This window comes from Gobius niger (genome assembly GCF_951799975.1).
Source record: "Gobius niger genome assembly, chromosome: 10".
Classification (NCBI taxonomy): domain Eukaryota; kingdom Metazoa; phylum Chordata; class Actinopteri; order Gobiiformes; family Gobiidae; genus Gobius; species Gobius niger.
The window spans coordinates 27063426-27082947 of NC_136861.1; the positions used below are offsets into that span (position 1 = coordinate 27063426).

At 38.2% G+C, this 19522-nt stretch overlaps 4 protein-coding genes and 1 long non-coding RNA gene across 6 annotated transcripts; 4 read left to right on the top strand and 1 right to left on the bottom strand.

Annotated features, from left to right (window-relative positions):
- Positions 1–4001: 4001 nt before the first annotated feature.
- LOC306969363 lies at positions 4002–5409 on the top strand. Its single transcript, XR_013793317.1, has 4 exons — positions 4002–4109; positions 4196–4230; positions 4311–4365; positions 5381–5409. It is a non-coding gene; the product is annotated as an uncharacterized lncRNA (long non-coding RNA).
- A 2943-nt stretch (positions 5410–8352) lies between these two features.
- LOC306969596 (interferon-induced very large GTPase 1-like) lies at positions 8353–11526 on the top strand (the record flags this gene model as incomplete). The annotated part of the gene is made up of 2 exons (XM_079565259.1): positions 8353–11412; positions 11462–11526. Exons 1-2 carry the CDS (start codon positions 8433–8435, stop codon positions 11524–11526), a joined length of 3045 nt encoding a protein of 1014 aa, XP_079421385.1. The 5' UTR covers positions 8353–8432.
- Positions 11527–11700: 174 nt separating this feature from the next.
- LOC306969597 (interferon-induced very large GTPase 1) lies at positions 11701–12887 on the top strand (the record flags this gene model as incomplete). The annotated part of the gene is made up of 1 exon (XM_079565260.1): positions 11701–12887. The coding sequence occupies exon 1, from the start codon at positions 11817–11819 to the stop codon at positions 12885–12887; it is 1071 nt and encodes a 356-aa protein (XP_079421386.1). The 5' UTR covers positions 11701–11816.
- A 410-nt stretch (positions 12888–13297) lies between these two features.
- LOC306969412 (galectin-2-like) lies at positions 13298–14898 on the bottom strand. Its single transcript, XM_079565033.1, has 4 exons — positions 14743–14898; positions 14193–14272; positions 13922–14093; positions 13298–13524 (listed from the first exon to the last, which is right to left on the bottom strand). Exons 1-4 carry the CDS (start codon positions 14743–14745, stop codon positions 13378–13380), a joined length of 402 nt encoding a protein of 133 aa, XP_079421159.1. The 5' UTR covers positions 14746–14898; the 3' UTR covers positions 13298–13377.
- Positions 14899–15086: 188 nt separating this feature from the next.
- Positions 15087–18803, top strand: pick1 (protein interacting with prkca 1). 2 transcript variants are annotated; one of them, XM_079565165.1, is made up of 14 exons: positions 15087–15225; positions 15599–15660; positions 15753–15864; positions 15945–16073; positions 16498–16564; positions 16651–16740; positions 16806–16859; positions 16930–16992; positions 17078–17211; positions 17285–17377; positions 17456–17506; positions 17591–17735; positions 17973–18242; positions 18332–18803. In XM_079565165.1, exons 2-13 carry the CDS (start codon positions 15620–15622, stop codon positions 18239–18241), a joined length of 1248 nt encoding a protein of 415 aa, XP_079421291.1. In that variant the 5' UTR covers positions 15087–15225; positions 15599–15619; the 3' UTR covers position 18242; positions 18332–18803. The 2 variants fall into 2 exon arrangements, with proteins under 2 accessions (XP_079421291.1, XP_079421290.1); XM_079565164.1 differs by having other exon boundaries at positions 17973–18800.
- The last annotated feature ends 719 nt before the right edge of the window (positions 18804–19522 follow it).

Here is a 19522-nt window from a genome sequence, read left to right on the forward strand (position 1 = left end):
TTTACTTCAGTAAAGTTAAAGTACCTATAACTCCAATCAGCCAGACAAAACTTGCAGATCATTCACCTGTAACTCTTGTCATTGTCCAAATCACACAATTGCAAAATAGTGCAAATATTTAGCAATGCACATTTATCACAAAATCTTCCAAAATATTAGAAGAAATTTAGTTAAAATATGTCAATCGTTTGTGCTGTTTTGTGCTGTAAAAATCTTCGTTTGTGCTGTTACCGTTTCTGAGATATTGATGATTGTTTTTTGCAGCGTGTGTTGCCGTGCGCCTCTGACACGTGCGCGCGCCTCAGAGGAGGACGAGGGTGACGCCTCAAGGCTCTAAAGTTTGTAATAGTTTAAAAACCGAACCAGCACAATCCGGAATTTACGTGTGGGCTGTTTCGTTTTTTGTGAAATCGAAAATAGTGCTGACAACCTACTTTCGTTAAAGGCGGGGTTTCTCTTTGCGCAAACCTATTAACAAATGAAGGCACAGATACTTTCTGTTCTCAAGAAGTGAGAAAGAAACAGAAGAATTTAAGACCAAGGTAATGTAATTATTTATAAAATGTATATTTTGGAGGGGCTTGCACAAACTCTTGGTATTATTGTTATATAGGCCTAGTAAAAAAAAACAAAAAACTTTTTTTCTGATTAAGAAGGATTTCAGATACATTTACAAAGTCACCCTGCTCGTTATAAAGCTCCAAAACGGGTAAAAATTGTGTCACCACTTCCTCTACATCTGTGCTGTTTTGTGCTGTAAAGATTTCCGTTTGTGCTGGTTCGGTTTTTAAACAATTACAAACTTTAGAGCCTTGAGGCGTCACCCTCGTCCTCCTCTGAGGCGCGCGCACGTGTCAGAGGCGCACGGCAACACACACTGCAAAAAACAATCATCAATATCTCAAAAACGATAACAGCCATTGCCAAGAAAACCATACTCACAAACTGGAAATCCAAAAATAATATCAGTGTACACTAATGGAAAAATCTGCTGTCTGACTATATCCTTACAGAATCTCAGTCAACATTCCCTGAATTTATGATGATAGAACCCTCTCCATTCCAAACCAAACTCACAAAATTTCTGCAAAATAGATACTTTCAGTACTCTTTGAAATATATTGTCCCCTTCTTTTATATATATATATATATCTTTCCTATATGTGTATGTATGTGTATATGTATGTATGTATATATATATATATGCATACATATATATATATATATATATATATATATATATATATATATGTATATTTTATGCTTTTATTGTTACTATTATTTATTATTATTATTATTTTTATTCCGTTTTTTTTTTTTCATAATTAACGTAAGATTTGACATGAAATCATTTATTTCACTCATAATCTTTGTTCTTATTCTTAATAATTCTGTTTTTTATTTTTATTTTTATTTTTTTCTCTCTCTCTATATATATATATATATGTATTATTATTATTATTTTTTCTTGGTTAATTGTCATCCATGTCAATTATACAATATATATAAACACACGCATATAAAAATGTAAATACACATACTTTTCTTATTCTCCTCTCCCTCTCATCCAATAATATCTCCTCTTGTTCCTTTCTCTTCCTCTTCACTATCTCTCTCTCCCTTTCTGCTCCCCTTTATTTTTAATTTTCATGAATTATATGTCCCCGAGGTTATGCAGTGCTTATAATGCATTTTTTGGGGGGGAGGTAGAGGAAGGGAAATATATATATATGTATATATAAAACAAAGGGGGGGATACACCAAAAACACTGCTTGATCAAGTGAGCAGACTCTCTCCTCATCAGGTCAGAGGGTTGCTCTAAAGTGATGGAGCGGTGCTCTGCTGCTGCCTCCCCACCACGGACAGGCAGCAGCAGAATTTAAGCACCATGGTCTTACCCCACCTCAAAATTAAAGAATGCAAATAAATAAATAAATTAAAAAAGATAATAATAATAATAAAAAGAAAATTAACGACAAATGTAGAGGTGGATATTAGCCAGGTAAAAACACTACTCGATCAAGTGAGCAGACCCTCTCCTCATCTGGTCAGTGGGTTGCTCTGAGGTGATGGAGCAATCCTTGCTCTGCGAGTTGCCTCCCCAGGGTCGGGCAGCAGCAGAGTTTAAGCCCCTGGTCTTACATCCACTTCAAAAGGGTATTGAACTTATAAGTAAAAATGGTTAATAAATAAATAAAATAAAATTATAAGCATTGTATAATTGGAAAGAAATGTCTTCTATTTGATTGATTTTACTATTCTATATTTTAGTTGTATGACTATTACTATTATTATTATTATTATTATTATTATTTTTTTGCTCCTTTCTATGTTGCCAAACTCTCCTTCTCTTGTGTTTCCCCTATAAACATATCCAAGTCGCACTTAGCATTTCATACAGGCACGCACACACATGCACACACATGCACACACGCGCACACACACACACACACACACACACACACACACACACACACACACACACACACACACACACACACACACACACACACACACACACACACACACACGTAAATGTTTAAGGTAGCACTTCTAACTTGTGCCTTTTTTTTGTTGTTGTATAGAATTTGTTTTATTATTATTATTATTACACGTCAGTGGACTTGTCTACTGTTTTTGTATTGTTTGTCTGCACTACCTTAAAAAAAAAAAAAACGTAGCACAAACAATTGACATATTTTTCATTTAAATATGAGTATGATGGGGGGCCAGGTTCACGCTAATGTGCCACAACACCACACCTACTCTGCGTTTTCTAACGCAGAGTAAACAAGGTCTAAAGGAGTTAAGTGCTAAACCAAGTCTAAAGTGGGACTAAACCAGTTCATCATAGAGAGGTCACTTTGAAAATAAAATACTTTTAACACAATTTTTTTTTTTTTTTTTTTTAGAGTAGAAAGTGCAGATACAGGCTCTAAAATATAGTGAAATAAAAGTAAAAAGGATTCATCATAAAATGTACTTCAGTAAAGTTAAAGTACCTATAATTCCAATCAGCCAGACAAAACTTGCAGACCTGTAACTCTTGTCATTGTCCAAATCAGACAATTGCAAAATAGTGCAAATTTTATGCAATGCACATTTATCACAAAATCTTCCAAAACTATTTGCTGTTGATATCGTCGCCAGTGCCGGAGGTCTGGTGACTTAGAACATGATTTATTTTAATAACTTAAATAAAATGACAGTTAATGGAAATTTACAAAAATAACCACATTTTTCAGATTTACAGCAGCACTGGGCAAGTCCTAAATATTGATACATGTTCAAAATACTTTGGTTACACAGTCTCTATATATAATATCACCAAATGCTGGATTGGAGGAAGCTAAACAACTAACGTGAAAACTCTCCATTATGGATGGAACACACAACAACAGCCTGAAGCTCTGGGAGTCGGGAGGTGGGCGACCTGCTCTACCATCTGAGCCACCGTTGCCCCAGTGTTTTTGTCTTGATTGAAGCAAGATTGGACAAAAGGCTACAAAAATATATCGGCCTCTATTTATTTAAAATTTCATCGAGAAGTTGAAATTTTATATTGTCTTTATTTAACAGTTGCCATTTCTATCTACAGACATGTTCTCTAGTCAAGTCCATCCAACATAATGTTCTTTAACATGTTTAAGGCAAAGTGCTGCCTGCGACTGTCCATGACTGTCCTGACTATTCACCAAAGCTTGGTATATTCTTTTATGGTGTGGTTTTTGTGTAAGACACCGCTAACACCTCAAAATAACTGGAGCGAAAGACCAGCCTTGGTTCCAGTAAGATTAGAGATTTTATGTTTTTTTTCTCTCTCTCTTTGTAGCACATCTAAAAGAGAAAGCAGATGACCACGCGATAATGGTAAACTCCATTCATGTCCATTCAGCAGCAGAATGCTGTTGTTTTAAACGCCTGACATATATTTTTATTGATTGCTTGTTTTCCGAAACCTTACCAAAGGATAAAGATGGCAGCACAGAGCGAGACAATCCAGAGGTGTATGCACTGGAGAAGTCTGCTCCAAAATGTGACATGGAAACAAAAACTGAAGTAGAGCCACAAAACAAGCCCGGTTTGATTTCTGTGGCAAATGACAAAGGTACAAATAAGAATGACTTTTACAAATAATGACTCAAATAATCATTTGAACCTTATGTTACTATTTCTTCATGATTTTTTTAGTAGAACAAACTGTGAGAGGAAGTGAAACCAAAACCAAGGTAATGCTTTGAAATGATGCGGTCAAATCTGTGCATGTGTTAAGCTCTAATATTTATTTTATTTATTTATTGTTTATAAGAGCGAACAAGAAGAGCAAGAAAGAGTGGACAAAAGTGCAGAGGAAAATATACATGGTAAAATGTGCTCTTTTGAAAAAATATGCATTTCCCCTACAAAAAATTACATCATTATTTACAAACAATAGTGAAAACAAAACAAAACGTGATTATAATAAGCGGATTCGGCATTTCACCGAGCGCAAAACATGCTGGTCCAGGTTAAAGGTCAGGACTAGATCGTATCCCAAACTATTAACATGAGTGTGACACAGATTTTGAATATTTTGAGCATTGAAAATCAATGTTTTAAAAGAATTCTGTAAGAAACGGGCATACAGTGTTACTGGGAAGAGAAAAAGAACTTGTGGCCCTGTCTAAACCAATAAATAAATACAAAACAGTTGTTGTATTACTACGTAAATAGACGTATTGGTTACAAATAGCATTACTAGTTAGCAATATGTCAAACTTACTAATTTAATACATTTGTCACGAGTCACAACGTTCTGGATCTTTTCTTTCAGTATGAAATGTGATGAGTACGTATAGTGGCTCCATATACAACACTGTGAGGTTCCTTTAGTGAATAGAGCAAAACTCGTCCACAGATTGATTAAGCCCATGTGGACAGTCACACTGCAATGGAGAATAAATACAAACTTGACATATCGCCGTAAAACAACAACTAAAACAAGCGATGCAATAGTCACTAAATAGCCGTTTGTTCTACAATGATAGTCTGGTTTTAATGGGCTTTTTGACACAGTGGGTAGTTGTGAACATTACAGCGCATGCGTACTGACAATGCTGATTTGACTTATTAAACAAACATAGATACATTTCATTGAAAAATCTACAGATGTGCGAACAGACTTTGGAGGCCTCCTGTCAGTGCCTTTAAGGACCCCCCAGGCGCCCACTGTGTCTGATACCCCATAATGAAAAGTGAACAATAAAATTCTAGACTTTTTGGTGAATGTATAACAGTGGTGGTAGAGGTAGAGCACAAAGGCCGCCTTATAAATAAATATATATATATAGATAATATATATATATACACACATTTATTTGATTTTCCTCCCCATTATAGTGCCCATAAAAGAGAACGCATGTGACCTGTTAATGGTAAGTTTTATAAATAATAACATTATTAGAAAGTCATGTCTATTGTGTCAGCAGTACAGGTGATCGATCTACATTGTTGTATTATCAGTTATGAACAGCTCTTTACAGTAATAAATGACTGTGTTATTTAGAAGGATCATGACATGTTGCTTAAGGATGGCGATGGCTGCATTGTGCAAAACACCTTGAAAATTGACTCAACACTTTCCACAGATGAAGGTGGGATTATACAAGAGCAGCTATGATTTTTTTAATGTGTTCATCTCAACAACTGTTTATTCTCCGTTCAAACCAGGCATCGAGACACTGGACAAGACTGCTCAGAGAAACGTAAAAGTAAGAAAGCGACAAAATACCACACAGGAAAATAAAGTATACACAAACTTTAACATTGATATACATGTTATTCAGGATGAAAAAGAACAAATGATGGATGTGAGCTCAGTTGAGAATGGTAATGTTTCATCATCACCAGGTAAAAGAAAATCTTCACAAATTGTCTGAACTGAGTGATGTTCTTTGTTTCAGTGGCCCCAGAGCTGACACTTGTGTTATTTGGTGACTCTGATGCTGTTGAACCAGGTCCAAATCTCTTACTTGATCCAGACAAAGACAAACAGACAAAGTCGTATTCATCCAGGCTGTATGATATGTGTGGCCGGGTCATCTCGATCGTTGATTTACTCGGTCAGAAAAACACTGATGACTTTCCTTCACATAAAGGCGTTAATGCCTTTCTCCTGCTGCTCCCTCATGGTCAACATGTCAGGCAACATGAGTCTGAGGTGCAGTGGCTGGAGTCCTCTTTTGGAAAAGGGGCATTAGATTATTTAATGACTGTTGTGACCCGTGAATCCAAGGAAAACTGTGAGGAAGATCTGATCAAACATTTGAAAGACATCAGTGGCTTTTCCGCGGAAAGATTCCACATTTGTACCAAAGGTCTGACAGAGGAAGCAGAAGTGTTATGTCTGCTGGAAAAAATAGATGCCCTGGTGTCAAAGCATGAACCGAAGCACTACAGCAGAGACAAGATCGAAAGACGGGAAGGACAAGACACAGGGGACTCCTCACAGCTTCTGCTGAAACCAACAGGTGAAAAAAAGCCTTTAGCCTCTGTATTCGTAGCAAAACGTTATAAACAAGCTGTATATATACTGTAAAAATATTAAATAAATAAAAAATTCCATCTGTTTTTTTTCCAGATCATCAACTTAGCGTATTGTCACTTGAGATTACTGAAGAGGTACGTTTTTGTATAGTGTGGATTTTACGGCAACTTTTATAGCTCTTGTCCAGTGTAGGTCTCGGGGTTTCAACTGCACTCACTTGTGGAGTTTACAGAGGAGTGGATGCGACTTTCATGGGATAACCCAGATAGCATTGATATTATTAATTATTGAATTGATGTTATTGTTTGTTTGTGCCATGCTAAGAAAAGCTATTATATTATTTTTTTTGTACAGAAGCTACTGAAGTTCATTAGTGTGCAGAAGGGGTCCTGAAACAAAAGATGCAAATACCTCAATTTGTCAACAGTATCAAATAGAAACCTTTAATTCCAAGGGGACATTGACAAAGGCATGAAAATCTCCTGCCTCGGTTTGGGGTATGGAACATACTTTCTGCTACAGAAAAGATGATCCATTTGAGCTACAGAGCATATGAATAAGAAAATGTCACAGGAATATGTAAACCTCTTTAAAGGTGCATTATGGAACTTTTTATTACCCCCCAAAAGTTAATATATTAATGAATATTTTACCTTTCAGTGACCCAGTGGCTGTATGGGGGTCAGCATGGCGCATTTACTTTACATCCCGGTGGTCTCGGGGACGATCAATTTTGTTTTTAATTTTTTTTAGGATTTCTGGTAGGTTTTCTGGGTGGAATGTATACATAACCATGACAGTGCCATCAGCAGTGAAATCCTAAAAAAACAATTGATCCTGGGGAGTCCGACAGGCCTCCGGGATGGAAAGTAAGCAAATGTGTCATGTTGACCCCCCATACAGCCGCTGGGTCACTGGAAGGTGCATAAAAAGTTCCATAATGTACCTTTAATGTTATATTATTCTGTCTGAGGCCTGGCCCAAACATTTTTTATCTATCTTTTGAATTGTCAAAAAGTTCTCAATAACAAGCTTACGTAGCACTTACGTAGTTTGTTTGTTTTTAGCATCATGGGACTCAGATGAGAGAGAAAAAAAATGACACCACATCAATCAACGATGAAAAGAAAAATATAGGTATTTACTTTTTCAAGGATTAACAATAATAATAATAATTATTATATATACATTACCGCTCAAATGGTTGGGGTCACTTAAAATGTCCTATTTTTTAAAGAAAAGCACTGCGTTTTTTCAACGAGGATAACATTAAATTAATCAGAAATACAGTCTCGACATTGTTGTTAATGTTGTGAATGCCTATTCGGATTTTTAATGAAAAACCTACATAGATGTGCAGAGGCACATCGCTCCATAGTTCCAGTGGTACATAGTGTTAGCGAATCGTGTTAGAGGGTCATTTATGATTAGAAAACCCTCATGCAATTATGGTAACACTGCTGGAAACTGTTGTGCTGATTAGAGAAGCTGTAGAACTGGCCTGGGTGACCCCAAACTTTTGACCGGTAGTGTGATATATATGTATATTATTTACTAAATTAATTAATGTTATTTGTGATTTCAGAAATGCACCGCAACGTGCTGTTCAGCAACCTCCATCTCCATCAAAAGCATAAGCTCACTCACACAGATGTTCTTCAGATTGGTCCAGCTGTGATACCTCAACGAGACATATTGGAAAGAAATATTTCTTATATTTTTCTTAGAAAACTTATGATGTTAGATTACAAGGCCAGATATGTTCAGCAAAAACAACATCCCAAACAAGGGTATTCAAACCAGGAAGAGGACACTCGAAATGAGCTAAGCATAGATGCATTTTGTAGCAATTTCATAGAAAATGACCAGCTCAAAGAGAGTACCATCCATCCTCTGGACGTCCAGATGGCAGTGTTTCACTGCTCAGATAGTTTTCTAAAGCAGATGATGGTCACAAAACTGTCCCAGTGTCAGTACGCCTTACCTCTACTGGTGCCTGAGCCTTTCACTGAGGACATTGAGTGTCCTCTGTGGACATTCAGACAGATACAAAAAACCTGGAAGAAAACTGAAACCAAAGACAATTCGGATGTTGTGACAATGAAGTCAATGCCCATCTGCAAAGCAGAGACACCAATGGTGTTTTGTTTCCGTCTGGGCTCTCTGTCTGTGTCCAAATCTCAGCTCATCAACACTTTGATCAATGACCGTCACAGCACCTTCTTCCACAGAAACTGCTCCGGAAGCAACAAAACTCGCCTCCTGTTTGACGGTGTTGCAGAGATCGCCTGGTTCTGTCCAGCTGGAAAACCCAATGATACCTTCCCTGATTGTGTGGCCTTCTGTAACCTTCACGGGGATGGTCTGACTTATGATAAACAACTGAAAATACTGATGGACAAGTCCTCAGTGAACTTAGTTTTTGTGCCAACATTGAGAAAAGATGATGCGAGTGCACAAGTTATCTCTGCACTTCTGGAATCTCCAAAACCTCTGGTTGTTCTCCTTGAAGACAACAGAAGTGCTGTGGTTAAACTCAAAAAGGGAAAATACAAAGTTGGTCTTAAAGACAGGGGTCAGTCAGATGTTTCAGAAGAGCTGAAAATAATCATCAAAGATATTTTATCAGATCCGCATGAGCCCTTCAAGCTGGAGTCAATGTCAGACACTGGAGTCAGAGTGGATGAATATGAACCCTGTTGCATAGAAGGGTTTTCAGCTGCGACAGAAATAATGACAACAATTCAAAGAGTGAAGGTTGCCAGTATAAAAAGCAATCTTCTTCCCTGTCAAGGCAAACTGTGGCATGACTGGTGCAGATTAAACAAAGAACAGTATCGTCTGAAAGGGCACATTGAGAAGGATAGAAGTGAAAAACAAAATAGGTTGCAGGTACTAAGAAAAGCTCAGTGTGACACTCCTCATAGTGAACTGATGGAGTCTTTCATCAGACATCTCTCGTCTTTGCCTCCAACACAGAGAGAGTATTTTCTCAAATGGACACAGATCTTAATGGATACTCACTTCACAGACGAACTGTCATTAATCCTCCAGAGATATGATGAAAAGTGGTCAGAGCTTGTGTGTTTAAAACGAAAACCTGACAAGACCAGTGAGGTAAATATAAGAGCCAAACGAGCAGAACTTGAACAAATATCCTCCAAACTTCAGTCCGCAACTTGTGGCCTGGAGCACATCTTCAGAGAAATGGGACAGATCTATGAAGCCCATAAGTCTCTAAAGAAAACACCAAAGAATGATCAAACTGACTGGTCTAAGTACCCTGAGCTGGCTGCAGAGCTCATGATATCAGGTCACCCAATGGAGCTGATGGATGGAGATGCAGGTCACGTCCCTTTAATTTGGATCTCAAGTCTTATTGACCAGGTCATCCACAAACTGGGGGACAAGAGGGTCTTTGTTTTGTCTGTTTTGGGCATACAGAGCAGTGGGAAGTCAACAATGCTGAACGCCATGTTTGGTCTCCAGTTTGCAGTCAGTGCAGGAAGATGCACCAGAGGTGCCTTCATGCAGCTGGTCAAACTGTCAGAAGACGTAAGTAAAGACTTTAAGTGGGATTACATCCTTGTGGTGGACACTGAGGGGCTGCGCGCTTTAGAATTAGAAGGAAATGCTACCATTCACCATGACAATGAACTGGCAACATTTGTTGTTGGAGTTGGAAACATGACTTTAGTGAATGTCTTTGGAGAAAATCCTTCAGAGATGCAAGATGTTCTACAGATTGTGGTTCAGGCTTTCATGAGGATGAAGAGAGTCAAGCTGACCCCAAGTTGTGTGTTTGTCCATCAGAATGTCACAGATGTTGCAGCAGTAGAAAAAAACTTAGATGGAAAAAGAAAACTGCAGGATAAACTGGACCAGATGGCTCAGTTAGCTGCCAAAGAAGAAGGCTTTGAAGCAATCGGTTTCAGTGATATCATTGAGTTTGACGTTCAAAAAGATGTGAAGTACTTTGCTCAGCTGTGGGAGGGAAGTCCTCCGATGGCTCCTCCAAATCCAGGCTACAGTGAATGTGTCCAAGACCTGAAGAGCTTCATCCTTTCTAAAGCGTCCAAGTCTCCTGGAGTCACTCTCTCCGATTTCAAAACTAAAGTGCAGGATCTCTGGAACGCTCTTCTCAATGAAAACTTTGTTTTCAGCTTTAAAAATACACTTGAGATCACTGTTTACAGAAAACTTGAAGCTCAGTTTGAGAAGTGGACATGGGGCCTGCGGAGTGAAATTCTGAACATTGAAAATCAACTATATACCAGAATTGAAAACGGAAAGCTGAGAAAGGTGGAACAAGCCCACATTTATACAGGCATGAGTAAAGCCTACGGGGAAGTTACAACAGAAATGGCATCGTATTTTGAAGATGAAAAAGACAACGAAATCTTGATTCAATGGAAGGCACAGTTTCATCAAAGGATTAAGAATTTTAATGACGATTTGATTAAACAAGTGACAAGGAAGCTGGATGAACTTATACAACAGAAAGAGGCTTGTAAAAAGGTAGATCAACAAAACAATGTGTTTAAGAGCAAGTTGCTACAAAAGAGCAAAGACTTAGCACATCAGTTAAAAGACCAGGCCAAAGATGAAAACGCACTAAAAGAGCTCTTTGAATGTGAGTGGAAACTCTGGGTCCAGGATTTAATTGGAAATACCAAACCTATTGAGGACATCGATTTTGACAATGATCTGCCAGTTATCCTGCATGAACTTGGCATTGAATGGGCTCAGATAGAAGAAGCTTTAAAGTCATGCAAGTACAAAATGATTTATGAAATCGGAGATTACTCTTCATACATTCTCGAGACCAGGCACCAAGAGAAAACGAGACAACGCCAAGAAGACACGTTATCCATGGAGACTAACAGTGAAAGTGGAGTTGTGAAAACATGGAATGTTTTTAAATCAATGCTTAGGTTTGGATCCAAACAACCCAAAAGAAACCTTAAAATGTCTTCACATACTGAAGAAGAGTGCATGAGACAAATGATTTGTGAGATCAAAGAAAAGGCCATTAGCATACTGCAAACTAAACCTATATCTGAAAGAGGCTACAACCAAATGTATGTACAAGAAGTGGCCAAAAGTATTCCAGATGATGTTGCAGAATTTCAGTTTATGCACGAAGTGGTTTTCAAGAAAGAGTTTACTGTTGATCTTTTACTCTATGTATTGAGCGACGCAAAGGAATACATTGTTGTATCTCACAGGAATTTCAAAGTAAATCATGATGCTGCCACATTTCTTCAAAGTAGAGAAAAAGAGTATTACATGATCTTCAGGAGCTTTTGCAAGGGAAGCTCTTCTGCCGTTGTTCTAGCAAAACTGATCTGTGAGCAACTGAAAGCCTCTATGACTAAAGCTGTTTGTAACAGCACTGCCATCAGCATCGCCGGGGAAATGAGAGACAACTACCCAGCATTTAAGGAAAGTCGGCTAAACTTGGAGAAATATGTGTTGAAGTCACTTGCAGAGAAAGAAGACTTTGACAGTTATGTCACATACATCAGGAACCCAAAGAAACACCTGAAGAATTTCATCAAAGAGGAAGTAAAAAAATACATCTTCACAACTCACAAGCAGAAAGCAGTCAGTCTTCTTCAGAAAAATGCTGACAACATCAGCAATCAATTAAACTGTGCATTGTCTAAAGCAACTGAAAAAGTCAAGGAAAATGAAAATTTGAAAGTGTGGATGGAAGAATTTGTTGGTTCGATAAAAAATGATCTTACATTTGACGCAGCCTGTTGTCAGGAGTTTGACATAAACAATTATGAGTTTCTCAAAGAAGAAATAGAGAAAGGTCTTGCTCCCATTGTTAAAGAGATGAAAAATCTCTCACTGAAAAAGATGCATCACTTCCGACTGAAGCCAGATCAGATCCTGATTGATCAGTTGAGTAACTGCTGTTGGGAAACATGTCCCTTTTGTGGAGCTGTTTGCACAAACACGGTCAAAGACCACAGTCCTGAGAAACACTGTGTGCCCTACCATCGTCCTTCAGGAATTATTGGATGGCACGGAAGCGGCACTGTAGAGCTGGTTATTGATTTTTGCACCACATTAGTTGCTAGTGACAGAAAATTCTATCCCCTGTCCGACTCAGACTATACTGTTCCCTACAAGCAATATCAAACAGCTGGAGGGAAATATGCAGAATGGGTAGTTACTCCTGCTGGATCAAAGCTAATCTACTGGAAATGGTTTATATGCCGATTTAAAGAAGAACTGGAAAAATATCACAATATGAAATTTGTGGGTCATGGAGACATTCCCAGTGACTGGAGAAAATATACTAAAAAGGAAGCAATTGAAAGTTTGGATGAAATGTTCAACATGTAGCTTAAGAACATGCTACATACAAACATACATAGAAGAAACTAAAATCTAACAGTGACATATACAGAAAAATAACTTTTTTATTTTCTTGTCAGTATATCTTATTTTGATATATATCAATTCTTTGTAAGTTGTTTCTGCCATTTTCCACTATTATTCTTAGTAAGATAATTGATCAAAATGTTGTATTGCTATCAATTCTTATAACCTATGGGAATCATTGCAGCTAAAGCTTACGGTACTTTTATTATAACAGACAATAGAAAGCAATGCTGTATTAGATTAGCAAAAAATAAATAAATACAGCTTTCCAACAACATAAAACTGGAGAACTTTTTTTTTTAAAGTTTATTTTATTTACTTCATCAATTATATAATTTAGGAAGAAAAATAAACAATTGTTTTCTATCTATCAAGAGACAGACAGAGACACAGAGAGAGAGCGATTTAAGATTTAAATAGATATAGTTAGATAGATATAAATGATAATTCTCTAGTAGATCTTGAAGGACATCAGCTTGAAGTCTCCTCTGATTCTCAAGTAGTTGATGAGGTTCATATCCTCGCGGTTTGGGAACTGCACTTCCTGTTCATCAGGGAGCTCCACCTCAAACAATTCTCCACTGAACTTCACCACAATCTGAAGAATAAACAGTAGCATTCATTGACATTACACATTGTGAGGTTGCCACAGCATCATCTGCCTTTTGGATACATGGGGAAATTGTATAGTTTCATTATTTGACATCAGTTACCCTTCCTGATGCAACCTTTATTATATGCAGCAAATCCAGGCTTCGATAGGACCAGAGCAAAGAATTGCAATCTTTTTTCATATCTGTGTGAAATTATTACCACCCATTGTATTTTGAAAGAAGTAACACAGTAAGTACTTTTCAGGCACTTACAGTAAATGTACCGATTTCTATTACCCTACATTTCTGAACTAGTTTTTAACATATTATTTGCTGAGCCCCGTCATGTGCCTGTTGTAAGCCGTTAAAGTGTCCAACTTTTAAGCAGATAAACATCCCCACCTTCACTTCAGATCCTTTCTGCAAAGTGTGGAGCATTTCTCGTTTCTCGTCGCCCCAGCAACCAGTGTTCATAGAGTTACACACAAGAACAGTCCCATCGAGATCATCATTGAAGCGGGGGTTAAAGTGCAGAGCTAGGTCCTCCCTGTCACTGCCGAGGTCAATCTGGAATCTAAACACAACATGTTTGGGTTGGCAAGCTAGGGCCAAGTTATAACAAAATAAGAGTGAGACTTAGAAGGAGGTTTTACATTAGGTAGATAAGATGTACCTGTCAGCATCATGCAGAATCATGCCTTTTATTTTCAACTTGTCTCCAACTTTGAGTTCCACGTTCTTCATCTCAAGTTCCTGTGAAAAATAACCCAAGATAATACCAACGCAACCAACACAAATCAAAATAAAGCATCAACAAATTGCAAAAGAAACATGACAAATGTTTAAGTGGAGGTGAGGTCAGTTAAGGGTTAGCAATGATGTGGTTTTGTCAAGTGAGTAAGTCTGAATTCTCTCAGACAACACACAAGATAAGCCGGAGATCCACTGTTTTAGTATTGAGGTAATAAGTTTCCTTCCAGGTGATCTGCTGCAAATACCATAGCTTCAGTTTGGCATGGCAGCACAGGACTGGCATTAAATGAGTGAAAAGTGGACATGACTAATGCTTTCCAAAGCTCAGAGGCATTTGTTTGGTTTGTTTTTTACCAGAGCCCATACTAGTAGGCTTACATACATGCCCAGATTTTTGTTTCAGAAATGAGCACAAAAAAAGCAAGTATAGAGGAAACTACCCAAAAAAGAAAGTTATCATGTTAGCTTACCATGCTGGCTGCTGGTGGTGGAGGGGATTGCCTGCAGAAACAAAGGTGAGGATTAACAATAAACAAAGAACAATGGGCAAAGTTTGGATTTTAGTAGAGGAGCATCTTAGTTAGCACATAGCTACTTTTTAAACAAGTAGTCCAGCAGTGTAATATCTGATGTGACCAGTCGGGGGAGTTATATACCCACACTGAAAATATAAAATAATGTTGACTTTAAAGTTTACGTGCAACAGGAATGTGCGAGTGCCTCATTCACTGTCAAAGGGTTTTCATCTCTACAGCAAAATGTGACTATTTTCATTGATAAAAAACAAACAAACAAAAACACTGGCAACTTCCGGTTCGTTTCCGGAAGTGACGCACCAAAGTAAATAATGAGTCGTTAGTGCATTTAATATAATGGTGGAAAACACAACAAATCTGTGGTTTTGAGACAGGTTGTGAAACTAAGTCATACTGGAGTGAGTGGCTGCGAAACAGGTAATGTCCGTCCGCATATTAGCTTAATATTTGAGCTTTTAGCTTGTACATCATGGCTTCTGCTCCACCTGCTAACAGCATCCATTACCAGCTAGCCACTGGCATGTAAAATCCAGCGTTTTTATTCTTGTTTCTGGTTGTCATTGTCATTTTATTATGTAGTTCAGGGTTTTCGACAAAGCGTTTTAGATCAAAAGGCAATGCAATATGAGCAGACATTATTATTACCAATTTGTACGATAGCAGCTGTCGGTTCACCTGCTGCATCCACCCAACCCTTCTGCAGTGCTCTTGTGTATTATGGTAACTTGTATTGCGTATGATCATCAAACATTTTTCTTTTTTAATATCTCCCCACTTACAGCCCCTTAAGGTAACCCAGTCCTGTCCCACAATGTTTACAGACATGGATTATGAGCTGGAAGAGGACAAGCTGTGAGTAACTCTTGTGTTGTAGTGTCTTTTTTTTTTTTTACAGATTTAATAAACATGCTTGAATTATGTTAAATCTCTCCCTTTTGTTAAAGTGGGATACCAACAGTACCGGGAACAGTGAGCTTAAAGAAAGATGCCAATAACCTCATTGGTATTAGCATTGGGGGAGGGGCACAGTACTGTCCCTGTCTGTACATCGTGCAGGTGAGACTGTTTGAGGAGTAAGTCCTGTTTATTTTATACATACCTCTGTAAATATAGTGTGTGTGTGTGTGTCCTCGCAGGTCTTTGATAACACCCCAGCCGCTGTAGAAGGCACACTGGCTGCAGGCGATGAACTTACAGGTGTTAATGGAAAACCAGTGAAGGGAAAGACAAAAGTGGAGGTAGCAAAGATGATCCAAGCTGTCCAGGTACAAAAACTTTCATTATTCCATTTAAATTACTATATAACGCAACAGAATATAGTTTTAAAAAAGAAAATATTTGCTATACTCACATCTCCTGCAGTGAAATTGTCAATGAGACACGGTTTATGAGCAAACCCACCACGAGACACTGGTGAATGGTCGAGCAGAGAGAGGTTACAGCGACCAAAAGTAGTTGGTACTACGTCACCGACCTAGTGGGCCCATGTTGTTTTAGGAGTCCATTGTTCCCAAGCACACTAATTCCATGACTTCCTGGACCTGGATTAAAGGGAGACTGTACTGTGCGAAAAAAAAGCGATTAGTTTTGTTTTTTCTGGTGGTCGTCCACGCTGAGGTCACATGTAACGGTCACTGCTGATGATAAATGTAATGTTTTCCTCTGTGTTTGCTCATCTTTGGACTCCAGGGAGAAGCGGTAATCCATTATAACAAATTGCAAGCGGATCCAAAGCAGGGGAAATCTCTGGACATAGGTCTTAATAACTTTACACAAGCCTATTGTTATTACTACGATTGGATAGAGTCAAATTAACGTTATGCACATGTGTCTTCAATTTAGTGCTAAAAAAAGTAAAGCATCGTCTTGTGGAAAATTTGAGTTCTGGTACGGCAGATGCTCTTGGACTGAGTCGAGCAATTTTGTGTAACGGTAAGAAAGAAGGTGTTATAGATTTAGGTCATCGGTGCAGTGTTTTACGTTGTACCCGTTTGTAGATGGCTTGGTGAAAAGACTAGAGGAACTGGAGAAAACCGCAGAACTCTACAAAGGTACAAGAAATACTTCAATTGCTGTATAATTGTTCTCATCAGAGAGACTTCAAGTTTTATGCATTTACAGGACTTATGGAGCACACAAAGAGGCTGCTGAGAGCTTTCTTTGAGCTTTCTCAGACTCATAGAGGTACTCGTATCTTTAATTATTTTAGTGTCCAGTATTGTACAATAAATGGAGGATGTGATTATCCTAAATGTGAACTCTTTTACAGCATTTGGGGATGTCTTCTCGGTCATTGGAGTCCGGGAGCCACAGGCCGCAGCCAGTGAGGCCTTTGTAAAGTTTGCAGATGCCCACCGCAGCATTGAAAAATCTGGAATTCAGCTCCTAAAGACCATCAAACCTGTGAGTTAGACGTGACTGGAAGGATTACCCGTGGTCATGGCTTTCTTCTTATAGGCTGGATATTGCTTTACAGATGCTCCATGACCTGAACACATACCTTCACAAAGCCATTCCAGACACAAAGCTCACCATCAGAAAGTACCTAGATGTCAAGTTTGAATATTTGGTAAGAAAAAAATCAACAACTTGCAGTGAAGGGGCTTTGAATCGAAAGTAAAAAACATTTTTTTGGTGTGTTGTTTAGTCTTACTGTCTGAAAGTCAAGGAAATGGATGATGAAGAATACACCAGCATCGTGAGTACCAAAGTTGATTTATACTTTTGTCTTCTGAGAAATGTGATGTAATTAGTGGTAATTTACAATGGTTTCCTTCAACAGGCCATGGGTGAGCCTCTGTATCGCGTTAGCACTGGAAACTACGAGTACCGCTTGATTCTCCGCTGTCGTCAAGAAGCCCGTGCCCGTTTTGCAAAAATGAGGAAGGATGTTTTGGAGAAAATAGAGCTTCTTGATCAGAAACACGGTATGTCTATTTGTGATAATAAATTCTTCTTGACTCCCTATCTGTTGCTATGTGGACAGCTTTTATGAAACGCATTCATAATTTATAATCTGTAAGAATATGTTTCATGTCACCACAATGGGGGGGTTCTCTTTTGTTACAGTTTGGAAACTTACAGTATGATTTTTATGGGTGTTTATACCATTACTTGGAGATGTTTTGGGATCTCACTTTGCTTCTCCCATTGATCTTACACAGTCCAGGACATAGTATTCCAGCTGCAACGCTTTGTCTCGAGCATGTCCCACTACTACGACGAGTGCTACGCCGTGCTTAAGGAGGCTGACGTGTTCCCCATAGAGGTGGATTTGTCCCGCACCATGTTGAGCTACAGCAGCAGCCAGTCCTTCACCTACACGGACGAGGATGAGGACGAGCAGGGGGGCAGGGGCGAGGAACAGGAGCAGGGAACCCGCACAGCCCCACAAACGGAGAACGGAGCGGAGAAGCTGATTGATGACGACTGAAGTGTGTTGTTCAAATCTACTCCCGACGTTACTTGTTAAGTTGGCAAACAATCACAGAGCATTGTTGATTTGTCTATTTTTTTTGTTTAGATTCAAGTCAGTGCTGAACCAACGCAAAATATGTAATTTATTCAAACTGTGCAAAATACTGTATACATGAGGTGTGCCTTCTATCCCTGATATTACGGGGACTCTGTGGATTATATATTTTTTATTTATATGTTTTTATTCATTCCAAACACTACTGACATGTCAAATCCAAAATCATGTTTCTTGACATATGCAGATTAGATTTCTCTATAGCTTTACTTTTTCTTAATTTCTCATCTTAATCTTAATTAAGGGCCTTCACTGGAAAGACAAAGTAAATGATGTGAGCTTTTATTGTGAAATATTTATTGTTTTTTGTATTTGAATGTGTTATGTTACATAGTATAATACGTGTCCTGCTACATAATGTATTATTTTATAATAACTAGTTAAAATCATCAATTGTAATAGACTTTGGAAGAATACGTAAATATTGAAAAAGGGAAGTCAAATTTTGATGCATGTTTTTCATCGTTTCATTTTTATGTCTGACATTTATTTATAAAACATTTAAATGATAATGAATTCAAGCTAGTGTTTATTAAAAGGGAATAGTTTTGTGATCTCTGCGTCAAGTTCATTCAACAGATATTGTGCAAATTCACTGTAAAATGTTGGCAAATACTTTTTTTATTGCTGGTTTGACACATTTGGATTTTCAATAGAGCAATGAACAAACAAATAATAGTGTGAAATTGCAGATGACCCTCAGCACCACCTAAAGAAGCCCAGGTACCATAGACAAATAATACAGTCGTGGATCCGCTCCTACCAGTAGAGGGCGCATTATCATGGCGAATCCGCCTCCCCGTCGTGGATCTGGCTCGGCTCCAGGCCTGCAGCTTTGAGAGCCTCTCGTTCAGTTCCTTCCTTCATTCACCACCAGAGGGCGGTCGCGATCTTTTAGAAGGATATAAAAAACCTGGATGGAAATGTGTTGCAAGAAACCCGCTTTGTCCTGAGGGGAATCGCGCTAATGAAACAAGGAGCCAATTTAAGGAGCAATTTAATCTGCACAAGACAAAGACAAAGTGAACAAAAAATAAAGAAAATAAACAGCCGTAGCCGAATAGCCTAATAGCCTATCTTTCAAAAACCACAGTACTGTTAATGTTAATACCGTGTCCCAAACTATTTATTTTTGTATGAAAGGGAATACTGAAACACGGACGAAATTGTTGTGAATCAACT

Excerpts from the sequence above, each read along its gene's own strand:
- LOC306969412 (XM_079565033.1), bottom strand. Across the intron at positions 14,094-14,192 it reads ATTCTGCATGATGCTGACAG|ATTCCAGATTGACCTCGGCA; the intron begins GTACATCTTATC and ends TGTTGTGTTTAG. Across the intron at positions 13,525-13,921 it reads AGAAAGGATCTGAAGTGAAG|ATTGTGGTGAAGTTCAGTGG; the intron begins GTGGGGATGTTT and ends TTTATTCTTCAG.
- pick1 (XM_079565165.1), top strand. The coding sequence starts at position 15,620 with ATGTTTACAGACATGGATTATGAGCTGGAAGAGGACAAGCT. Across the intron at positions 16,741-16,805 it reads TCGAGCAATTTTGTGTAACG|ATGGCTTGGTGAAAAGACTA; the intron begins GTAAGAAAGAAG and ends ACCCGTTTGTAG. Across the intron at positions 16,993-17,077 it reads GCTTTCTCAGACTCATAGAG|CATTTGGGGATGTCTTCTCG; the intron begins GTACTCGTATCT and ends ACTCTTTTACAG.